This window comes from Acomys russatus, chromosome 5 (assembly GCF_903995435.1).
Source record: "Acomys russatus chromosome 5, mAcoRus1.1, whole genome shotgun sequence".
Taxonomy (NCBI): Eukaryota; Metazoa; Chordata; class Mammalia; order Rodentia; family Muridae; genus Acomys; species Acomys russatus.
In genome coordinates this window covers 75,109,521-75,125,690 of record NC_067141.1, presented here as the reverse complement: position 1 = coordinate 75,125,690, position 16,170 = coordinate 75,109,521, and the positions used below count along the sequence as shown (strand labels likewise).

At 49.0% G+C, this 16,170-nt stretch overlaps 1 protein-coding gene across 2 annotated transcripts in view; it reads left to right on the top strand.

Moving 5' to 3' along the window:
* Nrap (nebulin related anchoring protein) overlaps positions 1-16,170 on the top strand; it is a 74,275-nt gene that overhangs the window by 43,088 nt on the left and 15,017 nt on the right. For both annotated transcript variants that reach the window (XM_051146835.1, XM_051146834.1), the window contains exons 25-35: positions 588-692; positions 3,629-3,727; positions 5,309-5,413; positions 6,119-6,226; positions 6,762-6,875; positions 8,399-8,596; positions 10,832-10,936; positions 12,878-12,976; positions 14,252-14,356; positions 14,654-14,761; positions 15,693-16,004. In XM_051146835.1, coding sequence (XP_051002792.1) covers positions 588-692; positions 3,629-3,727; positions 5,309-5,413; positions 6,119-6,226; positions 6,762-6,875; positions 8,399-8,596; positions 10,832-10,936; positions 12,878-12,976; positions 14,252-14,356; positions 14,654-14,761; positions 15,693-16,004 — 1,458 coding nt within the window. The remainder of the gene's footprint in view (positions 1-587; positions 693-3,628; positions 3,728-5,308; positions 5,414-6,118; positions 6,227-6,761; positions 6,876-8,398; positions 8,597-10,831; positions 10,937-12,877; positions 12,977-14,251; positions 14,357-14,653; positions 14,762-15,692; positions 16,005-16,170) is intronic.

Here is a 16,170-nt window from a genome sequence, read left to right as displayed (position 1 = left end):
AGCACATCCCTTTATTCCTTCTTGGCGGGGCTGTTTCAGGATGCGTAGATGATAGACTCGTTTTAGAGAATTGTCCATCTAAATAATTTTCATTAAAACTATTCATCCAGTAGTGATGAAATGGGGATTCTCGTCCCACGCCTCACAGTGTTGGGAGGAAAGAGTTGAGCCCGTAAAAGTCTCTCCAGTAGCTCCTGCTTGGGTTCTGTTGTAAGCCATCACTGTCTTCTCCCTGCTTTTCACTTTAAACAAGAATGCTGGCACAGCCGACAATGAGAACACTCTTGTCCAGAGGGAAGACGTGAGTCCCTAATGAGGGCCCAGGTTGACTCAGCACCTTCTGAATATCCCAAGTAGTGTTGGGTAGGGCCAATAGCCACAATCTGCAGGTAAACCTCTGATTAAAGAGGAAACTAATTTGTATATTTGGGGGCCTTACCCATGACTCCACAGAAACGGGTAAGACAAAAATGGCATTTAGTTTGACTCAGCTGGAACCAAGGGCACATTGGGAACTGTTATCAGCCCTTTAAATGGCTGTGCAGTGACGGTGGCCTGCCTCTCCCCCTTTCTTTCTCCTTTGTCAGAACCAATACAGGGCAGACATGAAGTGGATGAAAGGCACAGGCTGGGTCGCCACCGGGTCATTAAATGTGGAGCAGGCGAAGAAGGCAGGAGAACTCATTAGTGAGGTGAGATCTCCTGGCAATGTGTGTGACGGGCTTGGCTGCATTAGGCGTGCGGCGTTTCTGTATGAAATTAAAATAATTTCCACTCAAAAGGCAAAGTCACATGAAAAGCCACCAAACCCGGACGAGGGCTGGTAATTAGAGAGAAGCCACACACCAAACACACACCAGTAGGGGCCCATAGAGTCCCGGCAAAAACAAAGTAGGTGACAAGTGACATTATGTATAATAATGACAACCAAACGAAGCTCAATTGCTGCCCACCCCTTACCTTTTTAATGAAGTGGCCCAGGAGAGATGATGAAAAGATGTCTGTGGCTCCCAGGAAGCCGCTATATAGCTTTGTGCACATTCCTCCCTTGTTGCCAGTGTAAACAGTTTGTGGATCTGCACAATGCCGTCTGACACAGCAACACGGTTGCTTCCTTCTTGTGGGAGGGGTGTGCCCCTTCTGCTGTGTTTAAACCTCACTTTTGCCAGCGTTCCACAGACTGCATGGGTCGGGCTCTGCTGCACTGCTGCCCACACATTGCTGATTCTTTCTGGCTGGTGCTGCGTTTAGGACCTGGTCAGGGGCATCTCTGGCCTCTAGATGTCAGAAGCACTCTGCCCAGTGGTGGCAACCTCTTAGCTTGCCGATGCTGGCGAGATGCCCTCTAGGGGTCGGAGCTGTGGCTGCACAAAGCACCTCTGCCTGCTGCTGTGGCTTGGAGCTCAAGTGCTTTAGAGGCCTGGCACCGTGAAACTCTCCAACCTGCCCCTCCTCATGCCTGTTGCGAAGGTCTGTGTCTAGAAGGCAAGTACGCATTGCCTGCAAAGTAGGCTGGTCTTCCTGGAACTTTCTGGACAGACAGAGAGGGGCCCTAAGTTTGCATAGGCCTTGAAGACTTTTAGCTTTGGCAGCGAGGCTCCTGAGGTGTTGTTTCAACCAGAGTCTCCTGCTGAATGTACAGTCAGGGTAGATTGACAGCCATGTTGGTTTTGTGATGTCCTTGCCCAGTGCTGCAGTTGCCTGTGGGGCTGAGTTCTTGTCACCTTACACATCAGAGGAAACTGCTAAACTTGCCTTGTTCTCACCGTCTAATTTTCAGAGACCTTATTCAACATTAAGACTCAAAAAGGCCTGGGACCTCAGGAGTGTCAGGGCCGCCCTAAGTGGTGGGGTTCGATTAGAGAAAGGCCCTCTCAGGAGCCGAGGCATACAAAACTATGGGAACAACATTGACGTTCGAGTGTTACTCACCCCCAACTTCCAGCATTAGGCCCTCTCATAAGGAGACTCTTCGTTCTCTGCCCACTCACATTCAGTGCAGACTTCCAGAGACTCTCTTTGTGTCCAAGGCTGGCACTAAGGAATTTTGAGGGGAATCATGCACCCCATGGGGGTGTAACTTTGTCATTTTGCAGACATTTTCAAGAAAGTTTATTTCTTAACATCGTTGCTTTAGACCAGTTTTCAAACTTTATATTAGGCGAGATATATTTTAACAATTTCCCGTCAAATTGGGCTGATTAACTTTCAGATAGAATACCAGACACTGGAAAGATACAGAAACGAATGTGGACACGTTCACACACACAGCCATGGAAATGCATGTGTATATATGAATTCTTGAATATGCAGGCACATGCATGCATGTGTTCCCATATACATGCACACTTATATGCATGCGTTCATACATATGCACACATACGTGTGCACATTCATTCACACATGTATACATTCGTCCACATACCTGCATGCACACATTCACATGTGTAAATGAATTCATACATGCACACATGCATTCATCTACATATACACACATACATGTATACATGCATTCACACATACACACACACACACACACACACACACACACAAACACACACGTGTGTGTGCGATGTGGATCAGGAGTCATTCAATCTATCTTGTTTAGCCCCAGGTGGTAAATATTTTTAGCTTGCTGCTTGTGGAGTCTGCATCCCAACTAGCTGAAAGGTTACAGGTGATGTGTCAGTGAGCATGGCTTTAGGCAATGTGTCTGGGGAAATGGTTATAGACAGTGTGTCAGTGGACAAGTGTGGCTGTGAGACAGTTAAACGTCATTTGCAAAACACAGGTGGCCGACTGGATTTAATTGCACTTAAGGCAACCTAGCACAGGTGGCACAAATTCAACCAGACAAATGAGCAGGTGTCTAGAAAATAACATGATTTGGGGGAAAATAAACTCCACTATACCATTAAAATTATGATATTCTAGGCTCTGAAAAATGTACTACGATTAAAAGAAAGGGATGGACTTAATCATGGTATCCAGTCTTCAAAAGAAGTCATCCAGACCTTTGCCAGCATTTCTATATTTTGTTTATAATGCGTAGTATATTCCATGTCTTTCAAATGCTATGACCACTCCTTTCAATGGTGGTAGTGGTATTTTTTCCTTATCGTAATATCTTTGAGGATTACCACACATGCTAAATGAACCATAGTCTAAAGTGAACACACCCCTTCATGTTAAATGCAGGGCTTTGGCTGTGATAATGCCTGCCAAGTCCTTCGGGGGAAGAAAACCAGAAGCTTCAGCCGATAAGTGTAACTAGGAATGCACTTTCTTGCCAAACTAAGATGTGTAAACAACTGTGACACGGTATTTGAAGCCTCCAGAAAGAATGACTTTGGAAGTGTGTACCCTACATTATTTTACTGGTGTAATCTAATTTTGAGATGTTGTCTTTGCACTGGGTAGAAATACTTTAATGTTAATTGACAAGAGGTTACTCTCAAATTGAAACAAATATTAACCTGAAGGTACCTAGGATATAAAGATGGAGGAAGCCGAATAATAATTATGTTCACAAATTCGCTCTAATCCCAAGCAACCTGTGATTTTCTCTTTCAAATGGCATGAAAGAGCAGCACAAAATTCACAGCTTTGATCTTTTCCTGCTCAACAGAAGAAGTACCGTCAGCATCCTGATGCTTTGAAGTTTACCAGTATTAAAGACACTCCGGAGATGGTGCAGGCCAGGGCTAGTTATGCCCAAGCCGTGGATGTAAGTGTTAATGTGTATACATTATGACTCTGCGAGTGGGCTCTCTTTCAGCGGTGTGATTGAAGCGGAGGGGATCTTGGGCCTGCTCCTTCTGTCATCCTGAGGATGAAGGGACCCTTGCCTTTTATGAAGCTCCCCTTGGTGGGATTCCTTCCTCATTAGGATGCAAATGGGGCGTTCCTGTACTCCTCATGCCAAGTGGGGCTCTGCACCCCACGGCCTCTCTGGTTGCTCTCCTTCTTGGCATTTGCATAGCTTGCAGATTTGAGGCCAGTGAGGCCTCTTTCCCCCTTCCCCGTTTGTTCAAAAATGTTGTTTTCAAAGCTAGAACTTCGAGTACAATTCTGGCTAATTGGAATGAGGAAGCCGTGCTTGGGGCTCTTCGGGATCCGAGGGTAGGGACTGGTACTGTGTTCTCATGTCCACAGGCATTTAAAAATGATTTTGAGTCTGATTTGTGGATATTAGCCAGGCCCTTAAGCCATTTATCATAGTCTGTATATTACAAGAAACCAAGATGTAGCCCAGTGTTCAGTTCACCAGACACTAAATAGAACACTGTGGTCTAATAAAAATTCCCTTAAGTGCGGGGATTAGCTGGCTGCTGCTCCTGAGTGAAGTGTACAGACCTGTGTGTAAGGCAGGCTCACCTTTGAAATATCTTAAAATATTCAACTTCTGTCACACAAACATATTTACAAACCGTGGTGTCTGGCTTTCAAATTTCTCCCTGTGGCTTTATAAGAAACTCTGGTTGTATCTTTTTCTAAAAGCACCCCAAAAGGGTGTGGGTAATCTTCAGCCTATGAGAAGGCATGATTCTAAGACATCTGGACTTAGGAATTGATTTCTTGTTTACCTGCTTATGAGAACCAAATTGAATTCTAAGAAATGTAGTCGGACAAGAATTTCTTGAGGGAGAAAAACACTTGCTGTGTCCTTATCCTAATCAACTCTAGGGGGCGCTGCTGTGATAAGTAGAACCCTGGACAGGCCTGATAGGCACTGGGATGGAAAAACATGATTCCAAAACTTTCTTAGTGCCTGTGCCAACTCTGTGTGTCATGAAGCAAACTAGTAGGCTGCCAGAAGCTCACTGGGAATTCTGGGTAAAGAAAACCGAAAACCTGAGGATATTTAGTAGGTCAGGAATCCTAGTGGTGGGGACCAGAAGAAGATAGGTGGGCTTCTGAAACGTTCCCAGCAGAATGTCACTGCTGTGCACCTTCTGGGTCCCCTAGTCTCTATTGTACAGGCTCAGGTGAATGGTCAGCCGAGTCAAGGGTGGCCAGACCTCATTTTCTCAGCTAACACTTGTCTCACCAGCCCTTAATGGTGTAGCGCTGGTGGTGGGGAAGGTTTCTAGCTGTCATGCTCTGAGGTGGAAAGCTGAGCTGAGAAGAGAGTGATGAGAATGTCACTGTGCCCCCTGTGAGAGGTCTGGGTGGAGGCAGGGTGCCGTGGTCAGCCCTTGACGATGACAGAGCAGCTGCAGGCCCTCTGTCTCCTGGAGCTCAGCATGGCAGCTGGCTGCACGGGGAAGGCTCTGGGTTTAATGCGCAGCCCTCCGTCTGCCCACAGAGACTGTATAGGGAGCAAGGAGAGAACGCAAAACACCGTTACACGCAGACTGTGGACTTGCCTGAAGTCCTGCTGGCCAAGCTGAATGCTATGAACATCAGTGAGGTGAAGCTGCCCAGAGGGTCACCGGGTCCAGATACAGGAGGGCAGGGGCGCTTCATGGGTGCCTTGTGCTGTCACTATGTTGGGATTTATGATTGCTGGGGACAAGGGGACCCACACTTGGTTTGCACTGGGCTCTGTAAGTGATTTAGTGTCCTGTGCAAGCTATAAGCTCACTGGAGAAAATGGGCAGGAAAAGTATTTGCACTAGTATCAAGGCCTTATTATAGAGGAGCTGAAATACAGAAGCATCTCAATAAAGGATGAGCTGGTGGCTATGCCAAGACACGTTTGGGAATCTTAACTCCTTCTTTCTATAGTTGTACAACGAGCCCTTCCCCCGTCACTCCTGGTCTTTGGTAGAGGCATTTGGCTCGTCTCCGTCTTGTATAATGAGCTATACAAACACAGTCTGATGCCTATGGCTCCTTGCTGAGCTTGCCTCACCATAAGCTCTACCTGAGTCCGTCAGACCCAAAGCACTTGCTTTTTAGCAGTTCCCTCTATGGCTTCACTAGCCAAGGGTGGGTGGGACAGGAGCTCACTCTAGGATAGAATCCATTCTAGCCACAGTGATTTCTAACCCCAGACGAGGCTGTGGGTGGGAGAGGGACCCACTGCAAACTAGATTCCTGGGGCGGGCGGGCGGGCGGGTGGGGGCGGGCAGAGTTTATGAGACCATCAGATCTGTGCCTTTCTCCCTGCCAGACTCGCTATAAGGAGTCTTGGAGCCGACTTCGAGATGGTGGATACAAGCTGAGGTTGGATGCCCTTCCCTTCCAGGCAGCAAAGGCATCCAGTGAAATTATCAGTGACGTGAGCATCCAATGCCGTGGCAATGTTTAACCCAAACCTGTTTCAGTTCTTTTACCTCTAACTCTCACCTTCTTTTGCCTGTGGATATAATATCCTCTCCTGTCCAAACTGACTGTGTCAGGGCAATTGGATAATGACCAGTGAGAAAGAGTGCATCTTACACAAAAAAAATTCCCTAGCCTGGGGCATGAAGCCAAACGCTTGGTTGTAAACATGGAACCTGGGCAGATGAAATGCGCCCTCCACCAAGAGTTTTCATAAAGCCAGCCTGTGAAGAGCCCGCTAACAATGCCTGCACCTTCTCCCAGCCTGGGCCGCCCAAGTGCTAACGGTTCTGCCATTTCAAATTGGAGCCCTTTAGTCATTGGGAGTCTTGCATATGAAAGAATAGACTTTTTGACGACTCCTGCGCGTTTTCTTTGAACTCACCCAGTTACTGTCAAAAGAACAAAACATTTTCGCCCAATGCCCACCTCTTCCATTCCGTGTCCCTTGTCCCTGAGCGGTTACTCTCTCCCGCTCTCTTTGCCTTTAGTACAAATACAAAGAAGCATTTGAGAGAATGAAAGGACAGATGCTTGGCTCCCGGAGCTTGGAAGGTGACCTCAGCCTCGCACATTCAGTGCACGCGACCTCGCTGCAGAGTGATGTAAGTGGGGGCAGCTGTGAGGCCCACCTGATGATGCTCCTGGCACAGCCAGCTCAGGTCGCCCAGCCTCTTGGAAGTGGGTGGTGCTCCTGTTGCTGATTTGTTGTGCAGAGTTATGAAATCACCTCAGGGGGATTCACCTCCCTCCACCGCAAAATGAGCTTGGATTTGTGGACCCCTAGTTCTTTTCTGGGCTGGGCATTTTTTTATTTGGATTTAGGTGGTCTATGGGATGTGTCTGGCCTGCAGAGGTACTTCTTTGTGCTCTACAGAGCGAATTACTACAAATGGTTAGAAATGGAAACAGGCTGATATGAACCTTTTAGATTGCTTGTTAGAAACTAGACTGGATTCCTGGAGGCTAGCAGTCAGTGAAGTTGCTCACTAACAGTTCTGTGTAGATGGGCTAGGTACTTGCCCTCCCACCACACAGACACACACACACACATGCACACACGCGCACATACATGCACGCACCCACACACACACATGCATGCAGACATGCACACACACATGCACACACAGACACACATACCACATTATTCTTATTTGTGCTTACATAAGTGAGGCACCTGCTATGCTACCACCCTCTGACAATGTGATCCTGCTGATTCTGGTACACACGTGTATATGCAGCCTCCTTGCACATGTGTGACAGGCAAATGTCAGGGGTTAAAGGTGTGCCCAACATGTTTACACAGGTCTAGCCTATGTATTATCCCATTTAATTGTCAAACTGTCCCTCTAGGATCTCCACTTTGTATTCATTTTGGCTTATTGAGGTCAAGACCGAATGGCTCAGTCCCTTGCCCAGAGTCAGCTAGAAATTGGCAGCACATTCTCCCTGTCTGTCTCTCTGTCTCTCTGTTTCTGTCTCTCCCCTCTCTCTCTCTCTCACCTCTCTCTAGCTCCCCCTAATTCTCCCCTGCCCCACAGCTTCTTTTGTCCATTACCATTTTCTCTGTCTCATTTTTCCTGTTTCTACCTCTGATTTCTGTCTTGGGCTGCTGACTCTGAGCGTTAGATGGGAGCTGGCTGGGCCTTGTCCTGAGGGTGAGGGCCTGATTAATGATGTGTGGGTGGGAAGTTCGAGGCAAGTGAGTGTGTTCACATGTCAGAGGGCAACCGGGGAGAGGAAAAGGTAGTGACTGTGCAGTCTGTTCCTGAGGAGGCCTCGGATAAGAACCACCAGCCTTTGTGTACCTTCTTCCAGGGCTGGCGGGAGCACAGGAACCTTCTTGACATTATAAGATGGGCAACCTAGGAAATTAAACAAAGGAACCATCGGCATTAGGGCCGTCTCTTGTCTCTGTTTTCCCCTAGTAAGGGAGCCATGGCTTCTGTGTTCAGGCCAGTGACTTCCAAGGGCCAAGGGTTGCAAAGTCAGGCGCCAGACTCACACAAGCGCACTGGGTCAGTGTCCTCAAGGGGGAATATGGACCTGCATCAGCATCTCTGGCAGTTGCGCCCCAATTGCTCTCCCTGACGCTTTGACTTGGCTGTTGATCTCCCTGCCCCTCTAGGTGAATTATAAGAAAGGCTTTGAACACTCAAAGGCTCACTTCCATCTGCCGCTGGATATGGTAACCTTGGTACATGCCAAGAAGGCTCAGACCCTGGCCAGCAACCAGGACTACAGACATCCGCTCCCCCCGCACACATCCTTGGCAGAAGACCTGAGGCTGAGCTGTGCCAAGAAAGCCCACAAGTTGCAGAGCGAGGTAAAGAGCCTGGGCCTCTCTCTCAGGTCCCTTCTCCTGGCAGCTCAGATCCCAAGGCAGTGACCCTCAAGCTCCTCTTGGCTCCATGAAGCCTTCAGAGGTCAGGAATCCTAACCTCTTCTTTGGAAATCCAGCCCAAGCGCTCCCAAGCTGTCCTAACGCAATTGCAGCACTCTCGTTAGAACAGCCACTGTTCCTTGAGTGTTTCTGCTGAATTCAAAGCATTGTATTTGGAAATTACCTCATTTAACGCCCCCCCCAACACCCGTGTGTAACAGTCCTTAATGTTCTGAGAAATTGTACAAGGCACAAGGAAGGTAAGTTAGTAGTCTAAGGCAAGCACTGTTCCGCGAGGACTGAGGTGAACACTACCTGGGTTTGTGGGTTTTCAGGATTTGTCCTGGCCTCAGGTTGAGTGGGAAACCTTCTGTTGTTTTATGGGGCGAGTAGAGCCAGGCAACCAGGCCCTAGAGCTGCCTCCCAGGGTCATCTTGGTCCTTGTGAGGCACCCTCACTCCTCTGATGGCCTGTCCAACTCCTGATACCTGTTCTGCAAGGGAAGGAGGCCCAGGGAAGTTTGGCCATCTTACATTCCCGAGGAAGTGAGGCATGTCTTCCCCAAAGGCAGCAGCATCTCCGGTACCCACTTTCCTTCCCAGCCTGCTATGTTTGCCTGTTCCAGGCATGTGCAGTCAGCAAGCCCCGTGGAGGAAAAGAGACCTCTGGTTCAACAGTGTGTGCAAACCAGGCAGTCGGTGCTCAGGTCTGGAGTCCGTCCTCTTTTGGAACAGCATCTACTGAATGACACAGACTGTCAGGAACTGAGATGTGGAAGCTGCTACACTCATCTCAGGCCATTTGTCACTTATGCAGAGCCCTGGTGTTTATCCAGGCTGGTGCTCTGGTGACAATCAGAAGGCAGCACACCCAGGGGATGCCTTGGGGAGTAAGCCTGGGGACTCTTTAAACTGTCACTCCAAACCCCTCAGGTAAATACAGGTGCTCTTACCCACCCAGGTGCAGACCTGAATGGGCCTTTGCCAAGTTATTTTGGATTCATTCATTAGTTCTTTCTTAATTCATGATTAATTAATAGCACCCGCTGCTGCTGGCTTTTGTTTGAAAGACGGGTTAAACCATTTGTACCTCTGCCTCAAGACACCTGACTTCCTAGCCACAATCCTCTCCAGCATTTGTGTTTTGATAGCCCACATTAAAACAGAACTCCAGCCGGCATCCCTGTCAGAGCTACTCACAGAGAAGTGACAGCCGAGCGATATTCTTCTGGCCCACATTTCCCCTGATAAGCCTTTACTGAGAGCATGAGCTCTGTTGTTGAGTGGCACCACATCTGTACAGACTCACCCAGGCTGCCTGGAGTTCTACCACATCTGTACAGACTCACCCAGGCTGCCTGGAGTTCTACCACATCTGTACAGACTCACCCAGGCTGCCTGGAGTTCTACCACATCTGTACAGACACACCCAGGCTGCCTGGAGTTCTACCACATCTGTACAGACTCACCCAGGCTGCCTGGAGTTCTACCACATCTGTACAGACCCACCCAGGCTGCCTGGAGTTCTACCACATCTGTACAGACCCACCCAGGCTGCCTGGAGTTCTACCACATCTGTACAGACTCACCCAGGCTGCCTGGAGTTCTACCACATCTGTACAGACACACCCAGGCTGCCTGGAGTTCTACCACATCTGTACAGACCCACCCAGGCTGCCTGGAGTTCTACCACATCTGTACAGACCCACCCAGGCTGCCTGGAGTTCTACCACATCTGTACAGACTCACCCAGGCTGCCTGGAGTTCTACCACATCTGTACAGACACACCCAGGCTGCCTGGAGTTCTACCACATCTGTACAGACACACCCAGGCTGCCTGGAGTTCTACCACATCTGTACAGACACACCCAGGCTGCCTGGAGTTCTACCACATCTGTACAGACTCACCAGGCTGCCTGGAGTTCTACCACATCTGTACAGACTCACCCAGGCTGCCTGGAGTTCTACCACATCTGTACAGACCCACCCAGGCTGCCTGGAGTTCTACCACATCTGTACAGACTCACCCAGGCTGCCTGGAGTTCTACCACATCTGTACAGACCCACCCAGGCTGCCTGGAGTCCTAGCCGTGAGCTCAGGCGATGTCCCGAGACCCTGGCTTCTCTAGCTTCTTGGTTCAGAGTTGGCCTATTCTGATGTTTACGCATTCCTTGTAGAATCTGTATCGTTCGGACTTGAACTTCATGCGCGGCGTTCCCTGTGTTGTTCCTGGAGCATTGGAGATTGAAGGAAGGAAGAAAGCATCCGAGCTCATCAGTGAGGTAACATGGATGTGAGAGAGTGGCTCTGTGTCCCCCTGCTCAGGCAGCTGGAGGTTAATCTGTCATCTCTTGCAATGGTGAGTTTGTTCTTACGGGTGTTTTCATTCGGACTGAACACCACTTAAGAAAGCTTGGTGGGGACTGGAGAGATGGCTCAGTAGGTATGTTTAATGAGCAAGTGTGAGGACACAGTGTAGATCCCCAGCGCCCACTTACACAGCCAGGCACCACACCTGTACATCTGTAATTCCAGTGCTGGGGAGGTGGAGACAGGTGGGTTCCTGGAGCTTACTGGCAAATGAGTCTAACAGAATCAGTGAGTCCTAGCTTCAGTGAGAGATCCTCTCAAGAATAAATTGCAGAGTGACAGAAGAAGACACCCAACACTGACCTCTGATGTACACACACACACACACACACACACACACACACACAAATGCGAATGCACGTCCACACACACTGTACACACACATGCATGCACATGCATACACCCACTGTACACACTTATGCATGCACATGTATACAGAAACACTATAAACACAGACACACACACTGCACAAGCATGCATGAGCATACACCCGCAGTGTGCACACATACAAGGACACACACACATATTGTATACATACATATACAAGAATATTAAGTCCGTTCTTCCAGTAACACATAAGACTGATTCATGAGCTCATAAGAGGCACTTTTCCTCCGTCCTTTGAAGGGCAGCCCTGTGGCACAGTTGAAAGCAGCTAGGCTTTGGAAACCAACAAATAAGGCATTGAAATTCTTGGTTCCTTCTCATCTGCTTTGTGACCTCAGCCTAGTTTCCTGCCCTTTCTGATCCCTAGCTTCTAAATTAGTCACATGGGGTTATATAGAACACCTCTGTTTGGCTTTTATAAGGATTGGCACTGTTTCAGCCCAGTGTTTTACTGACAGCTGTGTTTAAAATGGCAGCTATATGCTTGGCGATTCCTTGGTTTAAAAAAAAAAAAAGTCTCTGAATTTTACGCTCTCTAAATGCACGAGAGCTTCACTCATGGCAAGAGGTGACTTGTTCAAAGGACAGGGATGGTGGTAGGAATAGTGGGCCAGTCTGCAAGCTAAGGTGTGTGGGCAGTGCCCTGTGGGTGCTCAGGGCCCTGGGCTCTGCGTTTATACAACAGTCTTTGCGTTGAAGCTCTCTGCTGCCCTGTCCATCAGAGCCCCGTGTGGGTCTTCAAAGAACCCATTGAGGCTGGGCTCTGCCAATGGTGTTCCGAGTCCTGGCATAGGCAGGTGGTGTGTGTGTGTGTGTGTGTGTGTGTGTGTGTATTTGTGTGAGTGTGTACATGGGGCCTAGATATTGTTCCTTGGGAGGCATCCACCTTGTTTTCTGAGGCAGGGTCTCTCCCTAATCTGAAACTCGCTAAGTAGTCTAGGTAGGCTGGGCCATGAGCCCCAGCGACCTCCTGTTTGCCTCTCCAGGACTGTGATTACATATGTGTAATCCCATGGCCAGCTTTTCTCCTGTGTTCTCCATGCTGAGGATACCAAGTCTTCTCAGGTGCAGACTGCGAGTGTGGCTAGACTAGTCCTCCTGGAGAGTGAGATGGCCTGCTGGGTTCTAGAGGGATGGGCTGGCATCCTGGGGAAAAGAAGACTTTAATGGGTATGGTGACACACACTTACAATTCCAACATAAGGAGAGGCAGAGGCAGGAGGATCCTGGGTTCTCTGGCCAGCCAGGCTAGCAAGTCAGTAGGTTCCAGGTCCAGTGAGAGACCTAACTCAAAAAGAAGATATTTATAGTGTTCCTGAGGAACCACACGCATGTGCACATAAGGACACACACATGTGCATGCAGGTACACACAGGCAAACACACACACACACACACACACACACACACACACACACACACACACACAGTTTCCTACCTTACCAAGGTATCTTTTTCCTTTTTCAGAGTAAATACCGCCAGCATCCTGGCTCATTCAAGTACACAGCGGTGGCAGATACTCCTAGCCTTGTGCACGCCAAGTACAGCAACCAGGTCACCAACGAGGTGAAGTCTCCAGTGGCTCTTCAAGGGGGGGCTAGATTTTAAAAGGGAAAAAAAAGATGTGTGAATCTTGTGGGCTGAGGATGGGAAAGGCATTTGCGTTTATGGGGGATTTGGAAAGAAAAGGATGCCCCATACAGAGCCTAAGCATCCTTCAGGGAACAGAAGGCTAGGTGGGGCATCTGCTTTACAGCACAGTCTGACTCTTTCAGACCAGGGCAGGTTGGAATCTCAGCCTAGACTGCACCCCACCGTGGCTGCATCCTGAGTGTCATGGACAAGGCCCTCAGCTGGCTCGTGCACAAAGGAGTCAGAAATGCTGGCCTGGGGTTCTATTCTTGGTAGATGGTGGCTAGCTAATATGTTCATTTATGAAGGACTGCGGTCCTCCAAAGGCACGTCTAGAGCATGGCATCTGCCTGCATTCTTCATCCTCTGCCTCGCCTTAGTTTCCTTCACTATCTACTTGACCTATTCACCCCAACATTTACTATGTTAAAAAGAAAAGGAGTTATTGCTGTCACCCTCCTAGCTCCCCTCCTTGCAGTGGTGTGTGCGCACGCGCGCACACACACACACACACACACACACACACACACAATTTTCGTGTTTAAGATTCTCCCAACTCTCAAAGTTACATGGATCTGGCTATTTTTACCATTCGCCTCTGCATCCAACCCGAGCCTTCAAAAGCCGGAAGTGGTAGCAGAGGATAAGGACTCCAAGGGAGGCAGAGCCCAGCATCTTGCACAGAGAGGCTATTAATTAAAAGCTCCTCCTCGCCCCGTCCTGCCCCTTCTGAACTGTGGGCTGTGGAGCTGCCGTTTTTTAAGGATGGATGCTGACCTTGCAGAAGTCAGCAAGCACTGACCCAGTTCTGATCACAGAGGCAGGTGCCCTGGGGTGGCCCCAGCTCAGCTTGATCTCAGAAGGGACCCCAACATGCCAGGGAAGGGCGCAGACCATGGCTGGATATTTCCACGGCCAGGATTTCTATGCGTATGCTAGGTCTTAGGACCACCTGCTGCGTCAGGGGATGAATTTCAGTGCAGTCTTCCCTTGTTTACGTTTCTTATGTTCAGTAATGGGAGCTGCAGTTCCTTCAGCCCTTCCATCTCACTGCTCCCTGTGACACAGGCCACCTGACAGTACTGAGAGAAATGTCCCTGGACCAAGACTGAAGCTGAGATTAGGGTCCTTCCCAGCTGCGAGCAAGCAGGAACCTACACAGCACTTGTTTTCTCACTGTTTGTTTGTTTGTTTATAACTTGGCTTCAGCGTCTCTATAAAGCAGCTGGCGAGGATGCACGGCACCAATATACAACGACCCTTGGTCTGCCTGAGTTCATCCGAGCAAAAACCAATGCAGCCAACCTGAGCGAGGTAAGGCTTTCTCCCTGCTGAGGTTCAAGCACGCTCCGAAGCCACCCATGACCCGACGGCCACTTCCCCACCATTTTAGATGTCCGCGTAAAACCCACACGTGTTATATATACATGCATGCCCAGAGCCTACCACAGGGCACGTGCTAATGAGAGTTTGACCTGCGAGTCAGAAAGAGTTTGCTGCTCACAGAAGGATGCTAGGACTCCATGCTACAAATGAAAGGGTGTGCAGCCTTTGTTCATTGATTCATTCTTTTTTTTTTTTTTTTAAGTTATACACATGTTCCCACTTTAGGCAAAATACAAGAAGTCTTGGCATAATCTTCGTGCTCAAGGCTACAAGCTGACGATAGACGCCCTCCCGTTCCAGGCTGCGCGGGCCTCTGGAGACATAGCCAGTGACGTGAGTGGAATGCGCTGACCTTCCATCTTGCCTCAGCTCTGTTAACTTCATGTAAAACAATGTGTGAGGCCGATTTTTTTTCCTGAATTAAAGCAAATCTATAACCACGTGAGACACGATGTCACCTGCAGAGTAGATTAGTTCTGAGGAGGAATCCATGCAAAGGTCTGCAGCAGCAGGAGCTGGTGACTCAGCTGTAACTGCAGTCGTGGGCAGGGGTCACATCCAGAGCAAGGACCAGATTAGACATGGTGATGGTGACTGCCTCCTCCTCCCGCTCTGCCACCTCTCTCCAGAACCCACAGCTCTTGTTTCATACATCCATAGCTTTGGGACATGAAGGTGACTTTCTCTTCCCCACAAATAAATCACAGAAAACATGGACGTCAAATGAGCAGATCCTGCCTTTAGGGTTTAATGTTTCTCTAGATATGAGTGGATAAAATACAAGTTTCTTTCTTTCTTTCTTTCTTTCTTTCTTTCTTTCTTTCTCTTTTTCTTTCTCTTCTTTTCTTTCTTCTTTTTTTCTTCTTCTTCTTCTTCTTCTTCTTCCTTCTTTCTTCTTCTTCTTCTCTTCTTCTCTTCTCTTCTTTTCTTCTTCTTCTTCTTCTTCTTCTTCTTCTTCTTCTTTTTTTTTTATACCGTATTTGATAGAATTCCTTTTAGCCACAGGATACACAAGGGGAACAGGGAGCTCCCCAGCGATCTGATCTTAATTAAGTAGAAAGAGAGGTATAATGTTCTCCTTTTCAGGCCACGAGGGAGAGGGAGGGTGGCTTGCTCCCCTGTGGTAGTTCTCAAGACTTAGAGCAGAAGAGGCGACCCTCTCCCCCAAGGCCTGTGATGGAGTTCCACAAGGGTGAATGGGCTGGCTGCGTGCTGCTGTGAGGTGGGCATGCGCTGGCTCTGATCAGCTGGTTGCCCCTTCCAGTTTCTCTACAGACATGAGTTTGTGAAAGAGCGCGGGCAGCTCATTGGGGTCCGGAGTGTGAGTGATGACCCACGGCTACGGCACTGCCAGCGGATGGGCCGGTTGCAGAGTGAGAATCAATACAAGAAGGAGGCAGCCAGCAGCCAAGCCCGGTGCCATCTGCCCATGGATATGGTGCCCCTGGTCCATGCCAGGAAGGCCCAGGCCCTGGCGAGTGACCACGACTACCGGACACAGTGCCATGAGTTCACTGCGCTGCCTGAGGATCTGAAGATGGCCTGGGCCAAGAAAGCCCATGCCCTACAGAGTGAGGTAGGGCCCACGTGGTGCCGGCTAGTCCTACCTTCTTTCTGCCACGCCTGAGGTACATCTTTGACCTTTTGAACCCTCTCTATCCCAAACTTGCCCTGTGTCCTCCAGGTTGGGGTTATTTAGTCAGCTGGTGTTTACTGAGCACCTACTATGTGCCAGCACCCTG